The following is an 18,524-nucleotide window of genomic DNA, read 5'->3' as shown; positions in this document are numbered from 1 at the left end:
GAAGAGTTTGGAAGGAAAAGGCTGTTGAAGGGTTATACAGCTGTTGTAGACAATTACAATATAGGAGAGCAGTCTTGTTAAGAAATATATCACACCAGTCCGTCAGTTCTCTCTTTATGGCTTTCCAGGTTCTTCTATAGCAGATCAAAGCCGTATTCCCCTGAATTCTAAAAATGACCCAATTTATATGTGTTTCTTGTATATTTTTGTTTCTAGTGACACAATGTTGTGACACATGTCAGGAAAGGATAGGAAAGGGATAGTGATCACTACACAAATTTCCCCAAACCATGCCTAACTACTTGAATACCATCTAAGATTAGACTGGAAGACGTTCCCTACAGTAGGTAAAGTGCGGGGGAATGGGTAAGGAGAGCTACAAGTGTCAGCAAATCAAGGTCAGTACCAGGATGGTACATCATGCTCCAAATTATTAGCCAAGAAATAATCCAAACCATCAAAGGTTACTACAAGAAGAATAAGTCCAAATTGGAAGTCCACCAAATAGTCCAAAATAACCTCAAATCCAACAGCAAACAATCCAACAACCAGGAAACTGGGAAAGTACCTGGAACTCAAGTCTGGGAAGAAATATGTGTGGTCAATAATTAGCTGAAGAGAGGTGAAGGGTAGATTTTAGGGTTTGAATCCCCGGCTTCCTCTCACCCCCAAACTGACAGCAGGCGGACATCACACATCTGTATGTAGATGGACATAGTCTTGGATTTACTCCGGTAACGCTATCAAACACTGCGGCGGGGTAGGATGTAATTGTCGGACAGCTTGCAAAGCTGTCCGACGTATTCATGAGGGGGCGGGGTTGGGCGTGGCTAGGGGCGGTGACTGCCACCTAGCGCGGCAGTCACTGCCGGCCTATGGAGCTAGCTGGGAGGTCCGGGGAAGAGGTAGCTTTGCAAGCTGTCCGATGATTACACTGTACCCCGCCGCAGTGTTTGATAGCGTTACCGGAGGTTTCCAGTAACGCTATCACTAACACTGCGGCGTTTGATCAAGCACTAGGAGCTGCTTACTTTAGTAAGCAGCTCCTAGTGCCGAAAATTTAGGTGACAGGTCCTCTTTAAGTATTATTTTGTACTTTCAATTTCCAACATTGAATAATGGATGATAAATAGGTCACATAATTGGCCTTGGTAGTCTACTTTTACACCCCCTATTTGTTAAAATAGTCTACACCCAAAAAATGAACGAACATCTTTTTGCAGCTAAGTCTTCCTGTAAAGTCAAGCCTCTTTTTTAAAAGTCATAAGGTGCTTATAAAAAATGATAAATGTGGTTCAATGCATTTTTGAGAGTATTTCTGCCCATTTTCCCCATATTCCAGCACATTTTTCCTAGTAAATCTCCTCTAATGTTTTATGACTGGTAGCGCAGTTGAACTTAATTATTTGAGGAAGGACCCGAACGGACTCTACACCCTTATACTAGGGATATCTTGAATTTACTGTCACCATTCTGCAGGCAATGGCACATCCACTACACGTTGTGACATATTATATAGAACAAATCAGAGAAGGAGCGGCTCAGACAGAACACACAGATCTTATCTCCATATTGCTGAAGTGAGGCTTTAAATCAGGGTAATTTCCGAGCTTTTGACGATACACAACCTTTTATTAGGCTCTCCACATGACCCCGCACTGCCTGTATTTATCATCGACAACTAATATATTTGCTATCTCAAGCAGCAAAAATTAGATTATAACATCCAGTTCATGTAATTCTCCCAGGCCTCAGTTTCTGAGAGGTATAAATTTTGTGCCTGTTGTTGTCAGGATAAGAAAGCAGTTATTTAACATGGTAATTTTCAAGACTGATGTGGGTGTACATTGTAAAGTTAGTCATTTGCACATGACATTGCAAAGCTGAAAGACGTAAAAGAACCAGAATATTAAAAGCTGTATCATAAAATCACAGAAACTGTATCAATGTTTCCTTATGTTATTTGATCCATACGTACTATGGGGGTCATTTATCTTAGACTTTTCCTTTTTTTCTCTTATTTTTGCTACTTTTTATGGCACATTTGTTATATTTGCACCTAAATCTGCGACTTTTCCACTCGCCTAGCAAAGTATTAATTGTTGCGCTTAATTTATCATTAAAATCCAGATGTGACAGTATAGAAAAGTCGCAATGGGTGCAAATCGTGGCTTATAAGTCGCAAATAAACTCCGGTACCAGGTGTATGAAAAACTTTAGAAGAAGTTGCAGAAGAGTTTGAGTCGTACTAATGCAACAGACTCAGATGCCTGATATATCAACCTCTAAGATAAATTAAACAAGTCCAAAACACAGAAAAAGAAAGAAAAGACACGCGCAAATATCTCGACTAAAGATGAATGACCCCCTATATCAGTGATGGCTAACCTATGGCACTGGTGCCAGAGGTGGCACTCAGAGCCCTTTCTGTGGGCACTCAGGCCATCACCAGAGATGACTCCAGGTATCTTCCTGCAGTCCCAGACAGGCCAGGACTTTCTGTGCACAGAGCTATTTTAATGTGACAGCTCTACCTGGGACTATTTTCTGCCATATTGGTGTCCTCAGGGGCTGGTATCAATGAAAACTGTGACAGAGAAGGGAGTATAAATCACAAATTACATTTTTGTGTTGGCACTTTGCGAAAAATAAGTGGGTCTTTGTTGTAGTATGGGCACTCTGTCTCTAAAAGGTTCACCATCACTGCCCTATATATTTCCTTGATCCTGTATCCTACTATATATCCTACTATATTCTATTAAATTTCTCACTTCTTTATTACTGACAATTCTGTTCATCCTGAGCCACCTGGTTCAGGAATTTAATGCCTGACTTCATATAGGCAAGTCAGGGTCGTAAAATGTAATTCTGTATATCTGAAAAATGATATGTCCCATGCTGGTTCTGGTTAAGCTGTGTGACAATCCTTATGGGTACAGTAATAATTGTTTCTCACAAATCCTGCAGCAGAGGAGCCCAAATGACACCGCAGCAGATAAATAGGATGCAATTTGGATATCACTACGCTACATATCATTGATTTCCCTATCGAACAATCACCCTGTTCAACGAAAACCTGACATGTAACTTGTAAGATTAATATGCATCACCATAGAAATCCATGTATAGGCAGAGAGTTTCAGTGTCTTGGGAGATTCTTGTAAAAATACAATGTATGGATGAACAAATGTTATAATCGATAAGCGAAAAGTCACTGATAGCAAATAGATGAATTATAATTGTTTATATTATTGTAATATGCTGAGAGATAAGCTCATGCATCATCGGAATTGTAAGTTCCGAACAACCCTAGTCTTTGAGAATTGAAGTACAAAACAGGTATTCATAGCCGATTAGATTTGCGTCTGATATATGTACCTGTTGTAAAAGCAGCACAGTGCCGTGTGAAAGTCATTACACTCCAGGCACAAAGATACAGATACACCTCTCACGTGGCTTTACCTCTCTCTTCCAGCATGTGAATAATTAGCAGCCCGAAGCGCCAGACATCTTGTCCCCGTGATCCAGCCTGCTAATTATAAGTCTCCAGGTGATCCTAGCACGTCAAAATGAAGGAAGACCAGCACCGGGATGAAGAGGACCTTAGGTGAGTATTTGTAGTTTGTTTTTTGTCAATCTTAATGGCAGTTTCCTTTAAAGTGGTTTTCCCGCACTTTCAAGCTGACCCTATCCACATTATAGGGCCTAACTTTCTGATCAATGGGGGTCTCAGTGATGCAGAGAACCCTTTCATCAATACCAAGAGGCCCTTTACATTGTGAACATGAAAATGAATAAGGTTGGCTAATATTTCTTTGTTTCTAGAGGATAGTGGGATAACACTGAGACCACAACCAATCACAAGAACAGGGTTCCTTCCTCCTAAGTGATGGAATGGCAGAAACATGTGTTTCTCTGCTCCTTCCGATATCTGTGGGACATTCTCATACAGAATGAATGTACATAGTTATTAGTGCTAGGCTTTTCTATTTACAACACTCCTTTACAATGAATGGAGCAACTGTACACATGATTGACATGCTGCTCCATCACTGAGGAAGAACGCAACCTTCGTTATCCTAGTCCCATAAGGTTGTTCCCCCCTGATCCCGTGGTTAAGGTATAAGAATAAAACTTAACCCAACACCTTTTAGTGACAAAAAGAATGACATTCATTTTCAGTGAGGCAATACAACATATCCAGTAACCTTGCAGTCATAAAAATGTTTTTGTTTCTAGTGAATCGGTGTATGAGTTAATAGCTTGGCCTTGTATGAGTGTATGAATACGCCTCCACAGCTGCGCTGCTCGTGATGTACTTCACTTACTCGTGTTAGGCAGCTACAGTAAGCGATTGTCTCATGTGGATGATTTATTTATACATACTGTACCTTTGTATGCAGTAGCCATTTGCTTTTGTGCACTTTTGTGAATGTTTGAAATTAATATATATTTTAGAAATGTAGCTTTTTCAGTCTCCTCACACTGCTGTGCACCCTGTCCATATTCCAGCTCTGCTATTAAGTGACAACAGTAATATTCAACCGGATGTTTGCTACAGACACCAGCAGAGCGGAAAGGAGTGGCTCTGGGGCAATGCACAGGGCTAAGAGCACTGCAGTGTGAGGACACAATTATTATGCTAATAGGGGGGGGGTTAAAGTCCTGAAATATAAATCCATATTTGCATTATACAGATCTCCAGGACAGCTAGCGAACACTACTAATATTCTAGAAGATACCTACAGGGCCCAGAGGTCCTGGTTATCACGATGAAGGGACTATATTTAATTACTATTTTATCAAATTGCTTGGATACATTTATTAATAGTGTACACTTCAAAGTTCTTTCTTTGATAACGAGCTGATGAAAACCACCCACAAAGAAGAAATCATTTTACCCTGTGCAATGAGAGAAGCCTTAACAGTTCTTTCTGCATAATTTATGGATCAAAAACTCAACTTTTTATGCAAATACATAAAACTCTGGGCTTCAAAGAACTTTGTTTTTGATGTTCCCACAATTAGGTACATAGCATCTCTCCTTTTAATTTGTATCTGTGATATCCTTTCCCTCATAATACTTCAAAGTCTATGTAGGCTTTTCTTATATGAACACTGCCATAGGTTGTTTATTAGACACCTTTAATCAGTTTATAAATGAAATGACTTCACTGGGCCATAAAAACAACTTATTTGCCAAGCAAATCATCCTAAAAGTACAGATTGCTTAGATTTGCTGCCTATTATACAGGCTTCTTTATTATGAAGAATCAACAGTTCATCCAATAGTAAGCACAAATTCCCTTCTGTAGATCGCCTTGGAAATAAATCAGGAGATGATTAAGCAGATAACAAGCGTATTACATGCAGGCTGGCTCTTTAGCGGGTAATATTTCCAGCAGAAGTCGCTGGCATATAATCAACTCATTTCTTTATTTTTATCTTGGTGATTTTCTACTCTACTTTTTTTTGCTACCTACTTTTCTGAACCATTTTCCTGATACTGTTCTTTCCGGTGACCTTGAGTCCTTATGTAAAGTAACATTTCTCTGTTTTTACCACTCTTATGTGTTTATGTTGTGTTATGGTGTTAATGAAAAGTACAGAATAAAATTGCTGCCTTGAGACCTGATATGTCTTACAGCAAACTGCTATAGGCGTTTACTGCATCCCTATCAGTATATGATGGAGGAATGCAAAGTAAATACTAACACGGCTACAAGGTCACATTAAAAATCCTGCTTACTCCTCCCACACACATTAATTGATAGCTTTCCTTGCGGGTGTTTAAAAAAGGTAATCAATCAATGTGTTAGTGAGGATTATAACAGATAATATTAAGCTTGAAGCTATGAAGCTGCTTTCTTAATAAAGAAAGTAGCTTGGCATTGCCTTTTTCTGCCCTTTCTCCAGTACTGAGCAGTGCATCTGAAGTTCTGTATATATATATATATATATATATATATATGTATATATATGTATATATATATGTATAGAGATACGAAAAGGAGGCCAATTGTTAACTCATTAGAAACATTATCAGGTTACCTATCTCTCAGCTGTCAGTGGATACAGGACAAAAAGCTGATATACACAAGCTGCTCAAATAATGAAGAAAAACAGGGGAAATCAATGGCACAGCTACAGATTTCTTTAACAAAGGATAATACAAAGTTTTCTATTATCATCTAATAATTTATGCATTTTTTAAAGTTTAGTTACGCTTTCAGGTATTTGATCATTAATGTTACTTATTATAGACATATATGAGAGTGGAAAAAAAGTTTTAAGTTTACAGGCAGTCCCCGGTTTACATACAAGATAGGGTCTATAGGTTTATTCTTAAGTTGAATTTGTATGTAAGTCGGAACTGTATAATTTATCATTGTAATCCCAGACAGAACTTTTTTGGTCTCTGTGACAATTGGAATTTAAAAATGTTGGGTTGTCATAAGAATCAATATTAACAATAAAGCTTCATTACAGACACATTTGATAACTGTTATAGCTGTTTATTGTAGCCTAGGACTAAAGTACAATAAATTACCAATATCCAGAGGTCCGTTTGTAACTATTGGTCGTATGTAAGTTGAGTGTTCTTAAGTAGGGGACCGCCTGTATAATATAAATAGTTATGTGAATAGGAACCTGTGAAAAGTTTTGACTATGTAGCTTTCCTGGATAAAAGTTGTCTATTGTCTTTGTTGTTAGTAGCAGTAGGACTCAATATATTTGGGTGTTCTAGTTTCTCCCAAATGGAATGACAAACTGATATGCTCCCAGCTCTTTACATGGATTTGATCCAAAGTCCCTCTCTTCTGCTAAGAGCTTTAGCATCAATCAGATATTTGCTTCAGGAGCAGATAATAGATACTATAGCAAAGAGCTAAGAGCACAGCAGTGTGAGGACACACACACTCAGTGCACTTCAATATGCTACAAAATCAATTTTTCACAGTCCTGCTGCTACGAACAACAAACAGATTTTGAAGGAATGCCTACACAGCTGACCAGGACCGCTACTTAATACTGTCTATAGTAGATATAATCGGGACCTTTTACAATTAACAGTGTAGAACATATTGGGGCTCATTTACTCCACGGCTGAGCTTTGGTTGGGTTTCCCGATTTTTCCATTTTGTGCTGAATTCCGCAGGGATTTTGGAGTACGTGATCGGATTTTGGCGCAATTTGGCACCGGCTTTCACGCGACAGATATCGGGGGGCATTATTGTGTCGCAAAATCAATCACTCACATGCACCGAGAATGGGTTGGTGAACTCCAGCGGACCTCGGCGGACTTCAGCGCAGCAGCGACACCTAGTGGACATCGGGCACACAACCTTAGAAAATCGCCGGAAGACCCAAATCCTTGTCTGGGAACGCGCCACTGGATCGCGCCAGGACCCGGTAAGTAAATGACCCCCATTGGGTCTCATTTACTAAGGGTCCGAACGCCGACGTTTTGTCAGGTTTCCCGAATATTTCCGTTTTGCTGCGAATTCCACTGGGATTTTGGCGCACGCGATCAGATTGTGGCACATCGGCGGCGGCTTTCATGCGACAGAAATGAAGGGCGTGGCCGTCGGAAAACACGATGGATTCGGAAAAACGTGGAATTTAAAAAACGATTTGTGTCGCAAGACACGCACTTACATTCACCAGGAAGAAGAAGGTGAACTCTGGCGGACCTCGGCGCAGCAGCGACACCTGATGGATATTGGGCCCACGATGTTAGTAAATCGTGACAGACCCGAATCCTCATCAGACAACGCACAGGAAGATCGCGACTGGACCGGGTAAGTAAATGTGCCCCAATGTCTTAAATATCCACTGCAAAGGGGATGGTCCATTAAATATCATTACCGAGAGTTTGCTTGTGGATCCAGATAGCAGAAGCTCCTTTACCAGCCTGCAGAGTGGTATAATAAGAAACATTTTATAACACACAGCTCTCATGACATTTAATCGTATCCTGTAGCTATGGAAGCTGGAATTTGGTTTGTCATGAAATGGCTTGAGAAATAAATTTATGGCTGTTTTGCCTTTTTCAAATTATCCTTCCGTGTAAATGAGCAAGTTGTAGAAAATAAAAAATGTGTAGTAACCCCCAGGGAGGATATACTGTGTTGCTACTTTGATATTTTATCTAGGTGACTCCCCATAAATAGAGAGGAGTTTAATTGCATTTTAAAGTCTAATGAATGAGATTTCATGGAATCACGACACTATGAGCCCCACTATAACCAGGCAGAAAATAAATAGCCAGCTTTAGATACAGATACATTACAATAATTAGTGTAGATATCATATTATACAGTGGTGTATGCTGCACTGTACGGAGAATTACATTATCTAATATTTCTGTTGTGATCTTATTAGATTTACTTTATCATAGTTTTACACAGGCCTAAACTGGTCCATAGAGAAGCATGTAAAGCCCCTAATGGGCACCTTTTCCCCATCCTCCTGTAAGAACAGTGCATGCCATGGTACATTAGTACATATAATAACCGGAGAAAAAATCCCCAGTTTATGACTATACACATTTGCACCAGTTTTTTGTCTGACTTTGCACTGAAAAGTACGTGCAAACTGCTTGTACATGTAGTTATAAAGTGTCTGCGCCAATTTTGTGTCACGGCTGCACTTTGTCCGACAAGACAAGTGCTAGTGCTTAGTCGGACCTTGCGCCACAATTCTGTCCAACGTGCGCCACAATTCTGTCTTTGCCACAATTATGCAGCATGAATAAAGAGCACAAACAAAATGGTGCTCACCTCCAAAGAGGGCAGGGGGCACCAGATTCATGAATGCCATGTAACAAATTTCATGAATTTGTTGCACTTGGCACTCCATACAGGCAAACTACACCTAGTGCAGTTTGCACTATTTTTGTTAAATGTGGGCCAATGGGTTACTGAGATGGCATAAAGACAGAACAGGACAACTAGTATCCTTCTACAATGTTCCCTGCCTTCGTGATTTAGATCACTAAAAGTGGGAGGCCAGGGTAAGGTAGCAGCCTACATACAGGACCCCAAAAACAGAAACAAAGGCAAAGGCTGGGCAGTAGGCTTCTGACAGCATACCTTCCAACTATACAAGAGTCCCAGATTTTCATGTCCGACTTTGCTGTCCTGGGCGTTGGAGGACATCAGCTTCATCTTTTAGTAGAGCACAATGGTGAAACAGGAAGCTACTGGCTCCTAGCTCCACCTTGTGCCTCTGCTGCTGCTGTGCATAGCTGGCCGGTGTGAATCCTGTTGGTTTTGCACCGCATACAGCCAAAGAGGCAAAGTTGCTGTAGGGGAACAAGTGATTTTTCAAAAAGCAAAAAGGAAAGGGATGCTGTAAGCATAGGTGGGGTCACTACAATTTTCAACAAAAGGCAACAAAACAAGGAGGCATAATAAATAAAGGAATTAGCAGTGAAATATATATGAGGGCATATATACTATATACTATATATGTAAGGAGGCACTTTAGTTGGGGGCTTCTAAATTTGAGAGTATAATTAGTGGTTAGACTATAGAGGGCCTTATACTTAAGGGGCTTTGAACAGTATGTGGAAGGGAGGCATGACAGGGTAAAAGGGGTTATTATAATCTGCAGGCAAGTAAAGAGATAAAACTGCTAAGGGGTGTGGAATAGGGTCCTCCATTTTTTGTGCTGAAACTTCTGTCCATCTTCCCACTTTTAAACAGCTTGTAGATAGTTACTGTGTGCTGACTGGGCCTTATAACATGAAATCATCAAGAGGCAACGACATGCAACATGCTAACCGCTGGGCTAACATAACAGATAAACACAAAAGTTAGAAGAAAAGTTAGGCATCAGGCCATTGATAGGACCCCCGCAACAGAAACAGAGGGAAGAATAGGCTAAACAGTAGGCTTCTGACAGGACTACTGTCAGGGGTGAAGGCTAAGCAGGAGGCTACTTACCAAGTCCACATAACAGAAACTGACAGGACCAGAATAATAGAAACAGGCATCAGACTACTGATAGGTTCCCCATAACAGAATTAGTCAGAATTAAGAATTAGCGGACTATTAACAATGCCCCTATAAAATAACCAGTCATAGTCAAGAATTAAGAGAGGTCCCATTACAGAAATAGTGAGGCAGCAGGTTCATAATTAGAAATAGTGTCTGTGCAGTTTCAGGACTTTATAAAAAGGGGCCAGGTAATATTTGCATGTCCCACCCTAGTTATCCATGCAACCCAAGTGCAGACTGATCAGCTTTATTGATGGCCAATTACACTCTAAACTAAAAGAAACCCTCCATTATTTTATGAGGTAATATAATGTAACAAGTCTCTTATGACTCATTTATATATGAATAACTACATGTATAATTATGCCAATTTGCTTATTTTAACCTCAAGTTTCAATCCAATTGCTGTAAAACTATTCGAGAATCCAGCCTTACGGACAGAAATTCCTATTCTTCTTCAAATAAGCTACCGTATATAATATTCTCAATCGGTGTAATCGCGATGTGGACTGCCACTAATGAGTCTTAATCTGAACAGTTTAGGTGAATGAGTGCCCTGGATAGAATCCAACACCATATATATTTACAAATGTAATTCCATGGTCTCAAGTTTTGATGAAAAATGTCAAATATTTTTATTGTAACGTTTCATCTGGCTCACTCTTTATCTTTGCACCTCTGTGCTGGCGAGTTGTCGCTATGTGTGCTACCTAATATAACATAGAAGTTATGATTAATTATATTTACAGCTACACATTTTTATAATGCTGTACATCACTCATATAGTGCGCATACATTATATTTATGGACCGATTTCGCAAGCTCTGTGCAGTGCTGCGTAATCTGTGTGCACTATATAAATAAAGAATTATTATTATTATGGTATACAGGGTATAATGAATAGTCCTCCCTTGAATACATTAAATCATTTTTAAAATACCCTCCACGTTTACTCCTTCATTGTAAATATTCCAATTTGCCTCACAAATGTGCGGGGTGCACCACGGTGCATGGTCTTCATAGGGCACTGCTCGGGATGTGTGCACCAATGACACCTTTAACATACAGCGTGCAACGCAATTCTGTCAAGCTGCTATAATAAATGTGGTGGGCGATCTGAATCGGCACCGGAATTACCCTTTAGGGGCGGAATTTTGTGTCGCTGCTCACACAGTGCAGACAAGACACAGATGTGGCGCAAACACGTCATAAATTCATGAGCACATTCTCTTCAGTGCAAAGTCAGAGAGAAAACTGGCGCTAAAACTTTAACAAATGTGGGCCTCTGTCTTTTATTAATGTCATCTGGGCATTGAGATTTGATTTAATTAATCTGACATATACATACATTTCTTTAATTGCATGTTATTAAATAAATGTGCCCATGCAAAGATAATTTCCCATGAATGTAACCATTTTGGCCCTTAGAAACTATATAGCTCTCCTTGGATACAACCAGTGATTGCACAAAGAAATAAATTATTTTTACAAATCCCTTTCTCATCTAATCCCTTCCCTTCCTTGGTTGAACTTGATGGACAAGTGTCTTTTTTCAACCGTATAAACTCTGAAACTATGAAATAATAGGAAGTTACTGCATTTCCCCCAACCATCCTGTGGTAACGAATGCTGTATCAAGGTGGTCAAGCAGGGGTAGCACATGTGGATGGTTGTATCCAAGGACAACTATCTTGTTTCTAAAATGACCCCTTTAACTTTTCAATAAAATTGATCTAGTTGTTACATGGAGTCATACTGATTCTTATAGGTTATATACAATATAGGTTATATAAACTATGATTGTCCCAAATTTCATTTAGTATCAAGGTTTAAAGCCTATGAGAAGACATCTGAACATAAGGCTTTACTTTCTACTTTCCAGAAAAACAAGTTAGAACCCTACATTTAGTGTTTACACAGTTAAAGGCTCCTATATATCCACAAGTTTGCATTAACATACTGAAGTGTCCTTTAAAAAAAGGATTTAATAGTATTTCAGTCAATGGCGCATGCTCATGTACAGGCGTATATGACTTTCAGATGGCTGCAACATAATGTTGGAACTAAGCCATTTTTGTTTTAGTTTCAGTTTTAAGGAGGAGCTCCTTTCTGACAGATGTTGTTGGTCGTCAAAATCTTCACACTCAGAAGATGTCAGAAGATGTATAAAACAACTCACTCAACTCTGTCACAGGAGTAGAATAAAGGTAAATGTCCCTGTTACCAAGTTTATGTAAGTTTTGTTAATGAACTTGTGAATAATACTCTACTGAAGGACAAGCCGTCATGTATGTAATGTGCAGTATATGCTTTGTAACTATGGAGCTCTTCCAAAGAGATTTATTTAGGAAAACAATTTCGGGAACATCTGCAGAACAGTCAGCTACAAGGTCATACTTATGTTATATGCTACCAGAAATTCTGAGACCACTAAAACATCATTGTAGAAATTCTGAGAGATAAACACATTTAACCAGCCTGCCTTGTGGTCACCACCAAACAGAACCACTAAAACCAGAAATAAATCCCAGAGTTAATCAGAAGATGGTGTTTATAGCAGTGACTAATAATAGAAGTATCCACAGCTCATCAATACTGCAAAGTTGTAATATTTTCTGATTTCATTCACAGTTTGAACGGTTCCCGCAACAAAGATTCTGTGCCGACTCAGGTTAGTAACGCATAGTAGATATATTGGAGAACCGGCAATCGTGTTAAGTCCATATCCTTTATTGCATCCCGTTAAAAAATAGAAAAATACCAAAAATACAAAAATGTAGAGCAAGCGTAATATGGAGCACATCCACGCGTTTGGGACACTACGGCATGTTGTCCATACTGGCATGTCAACACATCCGTAGACATTTGTAAATGAGTTTTGCACATAAAGGAAACTAAAAGATGAAATTCAGTTATTGCACTTCCCAGTACAAGTTTTTCATTTTCGCCCTTGCGTCTTTTCATAGCCTCAAGTATTAATCAGAAAAGTGAAGTCGTTTTGTGCTTCTCTGGGTCATTTCATGTGCATCTTCCTATCTCATTAGATTTGTTGAAACATACATATGATCTTCTTTCCCTTGTAAAGAAAAGTGACCGTACAACAGATTTCTTGGCACAAGCTGGATTAAAGCGTTAATAGTACGACCATTCACCGAGGAATATTTAACTGATTTAGACTTTATCTGTCTAGTGCTGTCAGCTTATTGAAGAGGGCAAAACTGCTGACTACCTTTCAGCCATTTTACACGCTCAACTAGGCACTTCAACCAAGTTGCCCCCACATGATAAAATACTGGAGCTTCACACACACTGATCCCTGATGTTAAATCAATTTTTTACTGGAAAAGTGAACTTGCCTTCAGATAAGATTCTTTTTTCTTTTTCAGAAAAAGCCTTTTTATTACATTTTTGTTTGCCAAATGTTATGCCCCTTTTTCTGTACTTTCCTGCCTACTAGTGTTTCCTTATAAGATAAAACATGTGCAATGCAGATACACTCACATATTTTCATCAAATACAACCATTCACCTTTTTTCTGTCAAAACAGTCTTTTTCATTACTTTTATGTGTCCAAATATTACAATATTCATACAATCCCCAACTGCAATTACGCCAATAACCAGCAGTTACACCAATAGCATTGCAGAATAGAAATTAAAATAGTCTCAACCCAACTCGAAAAATAAAGTAAATTTAAAATAATTACACATATTGCCATTTGATTGGTCTTTTAAAACAGCCCTAGCAACTTAATTGGACCCAGGAACATGGACCAACGAGAGTCAAAATCATCATAGGAACATTAAAGAAAAAAGCATAGAACCTGTGGATTTAGTTTCTTTGGGTTCGTTATTGTAATCCAATTTGCTGTAATTGGGATGTAACTAACCGGCACATTTTGTAGAAACGACATGCTCTTATTATACTGTAATGCTCTTTGTTGGTTGCACCTGGACTTGTTGTGAAAAATGATTATGGAAAAAAAACATTATAAGGCAACACATTGACTGATATTTGTTTTTGTAGAAAATGCTATGAAAGCTATGAAAAAAAAAAATTTTGTTAATTGGTTGGTGTTTGTAAACAATGCAAACATTTTTTTTTTCCATTTTAAAGTCAACTTTAAATGACCTTTTATTTTAAGGTACCTTATGCTATATCATGGCTTACCTCATAAGACCATACACACTGAGTTCCACCAAATCTCCGCACACATCTTCCCACTTCCACATCTTCATGTGTTGTGTACATTTCGCGCAGACATTCACCAATGTGTGGCACCATCCTTCGTAATACTTCACGGCTAAAGATCATCCCTGGACCTCCCATGCAGAAATTTTCTCCCGGTTCAAGTCCAAGTTTTCCAAGCTCTTCGATATTCCCAAGTCCGGTTTGCCCCAAATAAAGTGGTTTGCTGCTGTTTAGAGACCTCAGAAATTGTTCTAGCTTTTCACCTGTTAGATATAAAGAATAAAGTTTTATTGGGAATTTTTTTAGAACAGCATGAAGATACAATCACATGTCAGCATGTAAATGCTTTGTTACGAAAATATGGACAAGCATATCTTAAAACAAGTCTTATACATGTACCGGTAAGGGAAATACAAAGGGGTGCAGCACTGACTAAACATTACTTTTCAACTTTATGTGTGGACTAATTTATGTGTGTGGACTATTGTATGTGTGTAGATTATTGGAGATGTGTAGACTATTGTATGTGTGTGGACTTTTCGATGTGTTCATGTAATCTGGCAGTTCATGTGTAAAGAATTCTGTAAGAAAATACAAAGATAAGATATAATACAGAAAGATTATGGCTCATATATACTAATTCTGTTGCATTATAGCTACTATAAGAAGTCCTCAGATGCACCAGGTTCATCATATCATAGTGGGTGACGGTAGATGATAATCTGCTGCAGCTTTATATAATTTAGTCTAATTTATACCACCTTTTTGTTTAATTTTAACAGAAAATTTGTCCAGATGTGGCAAAAATGTGTCTAGGACAATTCTTGTAACTTAATCATATCTGCCCAACTTTTTGTGCTAAATTATTGACTTTGTGGTTTGCTATTCCCACATTCTAGACTAATTTAGGATATGTCAAGAATGTCCCAAAAGCATTCTTTTTTATACATATGAGTAATTGCAACCTTTTTACCCTCTTATTCCACCTCACTGCCAAGTGACTATGGAGAGGCTTGAAGGGGTCGTGAAGGTGGTGTTCCTGCCCCTCATCAAAATGTTGCAGGAACAGCACAGCCCACCACCAGATTTTTCAGAAGGATACATGTTCATCATTAAGTCCTCTGTAAACTCATAATGCTGGTGTTATTTGTTTAAGAAATTAAAATGTAAGATATTTACAATATACCATAAATGGAAACAGTATTTTATAACCTTGTACAATCTTATGTCAATTTATGTAGTTTTGGGTCACTACCCAGAATCTTTTTCTGATACTTTCTTCCAATCTCTACTTTTTAAATTGTAAGTAAAATTTTGAGCCAGTAAACAATTTGCCTATACATTTATATGTCATAACCATCACATATTATAGAGAAAAATAATTATCCGAAATTAATTTGTGTAAAAAATAACCCACACCTAAAACAGATGTGCATTGGAAAGGTGTGTTGTTACCAGCAGTAACTTGTCTGTACTAATATTTACTGGTCTGGCTACTTCTTATTTGTGGAGTTATTCACACTCCAGTATAATTCTACTTTATTCAGGATTGACCAAGCTTAATATAACTGCACACTGTTCTGTATGCATTTCTTAAGTTTTTCTTAGTTTCCGGTAATTTTTTATTTTTTTTGCTCTGAAATTGCTGTCGACCAATTCTAATCATTCAGTACATAAAGTACTGTTACCTACAGATGTGTCCTGCCTTATGTCTCCTCTAGACTGGATATGTCTAGATATGTGTGTTACAAAACCAGCAACTTTTATCAATATGCTATATAAAAAAGGGTTTTTTAAGGTACTTGTGAAAATGTGATTATATTAAAAAATTTGATTCATAAAACGAAATCCATCACCAAAATTTACCTACCCAAATTAGATGCTGTGTAATGTAGGGCTATGTTCACAAATGCCAGCCATACCTTTGTTTTTTGTTTTTTCTCAACAGCTCCTTCCATGCCAAAAGTCAACTTCAGAAATATTCAAATTAGGCTGAAGTGCTTTGGGGGTGTTAGCAGACTACCTTAGGGCTCCTGCTCCACAGCCATAATAATGGCCCCTGCTACACTTTCACTGCCGCCGCTCAGCCTTTCCCCTTTAATTACCTCACTCCTGTGTCTAGCAAGTTGTGTACCAGGAACCCTGCGATCATCTGCATAAGCAATTTAGCCTGATTCGCATATTTAGCAAAAATTGAGGTTTTGGTATGGAAGGTGCAGCTGGACAACAAAAACAAAGGTGTGGGTGGCTATTGCCCAACACAATATATACCATTTATCGCATGTAGGTAAATTGTCTTGTTGGGTTTCTTTAAGTAAATTAGAGAAAGTTACATCCAGGCACATCTGCCAGTTCCATCTTTGCCTGTAGGGATGACATTACTATTATCCTCCCCTCTATATTCTTTTTGATAAGCTAAGCAAATACAGTTATTGAAAATTATAATGGTGTGACAAGAGTGTATCATCAGCAGAAACTGTGATACGAGTTTCTATAACTTTCTTAGAAATGATAAAAGATTCTTTGCACCATGTTCGCTTGTTGTTAAATAGATGAAAATTGAGAGTCCTCAATTGTTGATACCTTTTATTGGCTAACTAAAAAGGATGATGTTAGATGCAAGCTTTCAAGACTCTATCTCTTCATCAGGCATGCTATAAGACAATGGCCCAGATTTATTTAAGCGTGTGCACCAGTTTTCTGACTGACACTGCACTAGAAAGAACGTGAAAACTGCTTGCACATGTATTTAAGAAGTGTCCAACAAGACAGAAAAAAATGTTCACCAAAAAGGGCGTTCTGCTGCACAGTTGGATTGTGACCCACAATTTTGTCCAATGTGCGGCACAATTATAAAGCATTAAGAAGCCCTACAACGTCCCTGTTGGATATGGCCCTGTCTACAGGAGATGAACCCGCTATCAGGGACCTAACTGATGGACCGTGAGAGGCTCTACAAGGTGACGGGAAACTTACTTCGTCTGGCAGTTGCTGGATGGGGGAGCGGACAGGTAACAGGAAAGCAGAGATAGACCAGTGTACACCATATTAATACACACAAAAGCGTGAAACCAATGACACTAGACTGAGACAAGGAAAGTGGGGTCACACCAGGAGAGAGAGACAAGACACAGAGGGACAAACAAGAGATAATAGCAAAGTCAGACAAACCGATTTAAAACCAAGATTGCGGTGAGGCTCAGAAAAGTGTAGCGAGAAAATGGTCGAATAAACAAAGCAGAGGTTAGAGATACAGAAAAGGAAAGATATTGAAAAGCACAAGCAATAAAAAAAGTTAGAATGAAATAACCAGCACAGTCTGAAGGAACTGGGAAGAATATAAAGCCAGTTATGGACACTGCCCCCAGCACTGACTGATTCAGCAGTCCATCACTCAAACCACAGCTAAACACAAAACAAGCTCAAATTCACACCCAACTTTCCCTAAGGAAAGATCCTAAAAAGGAGCTGTCAATCAAGACAGCCCTGTGTGTGTGTGTGTGTGTGTGGTTTTCAAGCACAGAAGTCTGAAACATCATCCCATTTATAGCAATTAGAGATGGGACAGTAATGCTATGGTTGATGAGAAAAGTGATAAGCAACAGAACAATCAATGGTAGAAGAAAAGTATACACTAATGGCAATGAATGTTTTAGCACTTGGGGAGCAAGATGGTATAACTGTCCCTTAATTGAGATCTGTGGTACTGTCCAAACATTTTTATCATATAGAAAGTTCTGCTGCCTGAGCTCCCTGCACATGAACATTGCTTTAGTATAGGTGCTACCTGTAAACTCAACACACAGTGAGAAATTGTATGGGCTCATAAATACGGCCGTGATTACGGGACTACACGAGCAACGAAATTAACTGCCTGTACTAAGGACTGTCTATTCTGTGGTCATTGGTTTGTTAGTGAAGGTCCCCACAGCAATGACACATGGGCCACAAACAACAGAACATAGACTCATTGTTTGCAGCCTGAGAAAGCACAGCATTGTGTGAAAGTAGGATGAGAGTGTAACTTCTGGAACCCATGGAATTTTTACCTATCTACAAAGTGTTGTGGTTTGAATGTATAGATAACCTTTTGAAGATTAAAGAAATATTATCTGTTCTGTAAAAGTGAGTCCAGCACCGGTGTTCTATGGTAACAAAACCTCCTTTATTCAATCCAATGGCAAAATGAACCATTAATAAGGAAACATTATACAGAAAGTGAAACACGTAGGTCACAGTGTCGGTTTGTTGAAGATGTGACCATATCACTTTAACGCTGGACTGTATAAAGGAGGTTTTATTGCCACGAAACATCAGTGCTTGACTTTC

At 38.7% G+C, this 18,524-nt stretch overlaps 1 protein-coding gene across 1 annotated transcript in view; it reads right to left on the bottom strand.

Moving 5' to 3' along the window:
* CHSY3 (chondroitin sulfate synthase 3) overlaps positions 1 to 18,524 on the bottom strand; it is a 211,236-nt gene that overhangs the window by 166,306 nt on the left and 26,406 nt on the right. Inside the window, exon 2 of the mRNA XM_072141788.1 lies at positions 14,175 to 14,458. Coding sequence (XP_071997889.1) covers positions 14,175 to 14,458 — 284 coding nt within the window. The remainder of the gene's footprint in view (positions 1 to 14,174; positions 14,459 to 18,524) is intronic.

This window comes from Engystomops pustulosus, chromosome 1 (assembly GCF_040894005.1).
Source record: "Engystomops pustulosus chromosome 1, aEngPut4.maternal, whole genome shotgun sequence".
Classification (NCBI taxonomy): Eukaryota; Metazoa; Chordata; class Amphibia; order Anura; family Leptodactylidae; genus Engystomops; species Engystomops pustulosus.
This window is presented reverse-complemented; position numbering and strand designations above follow the sequence as displayed.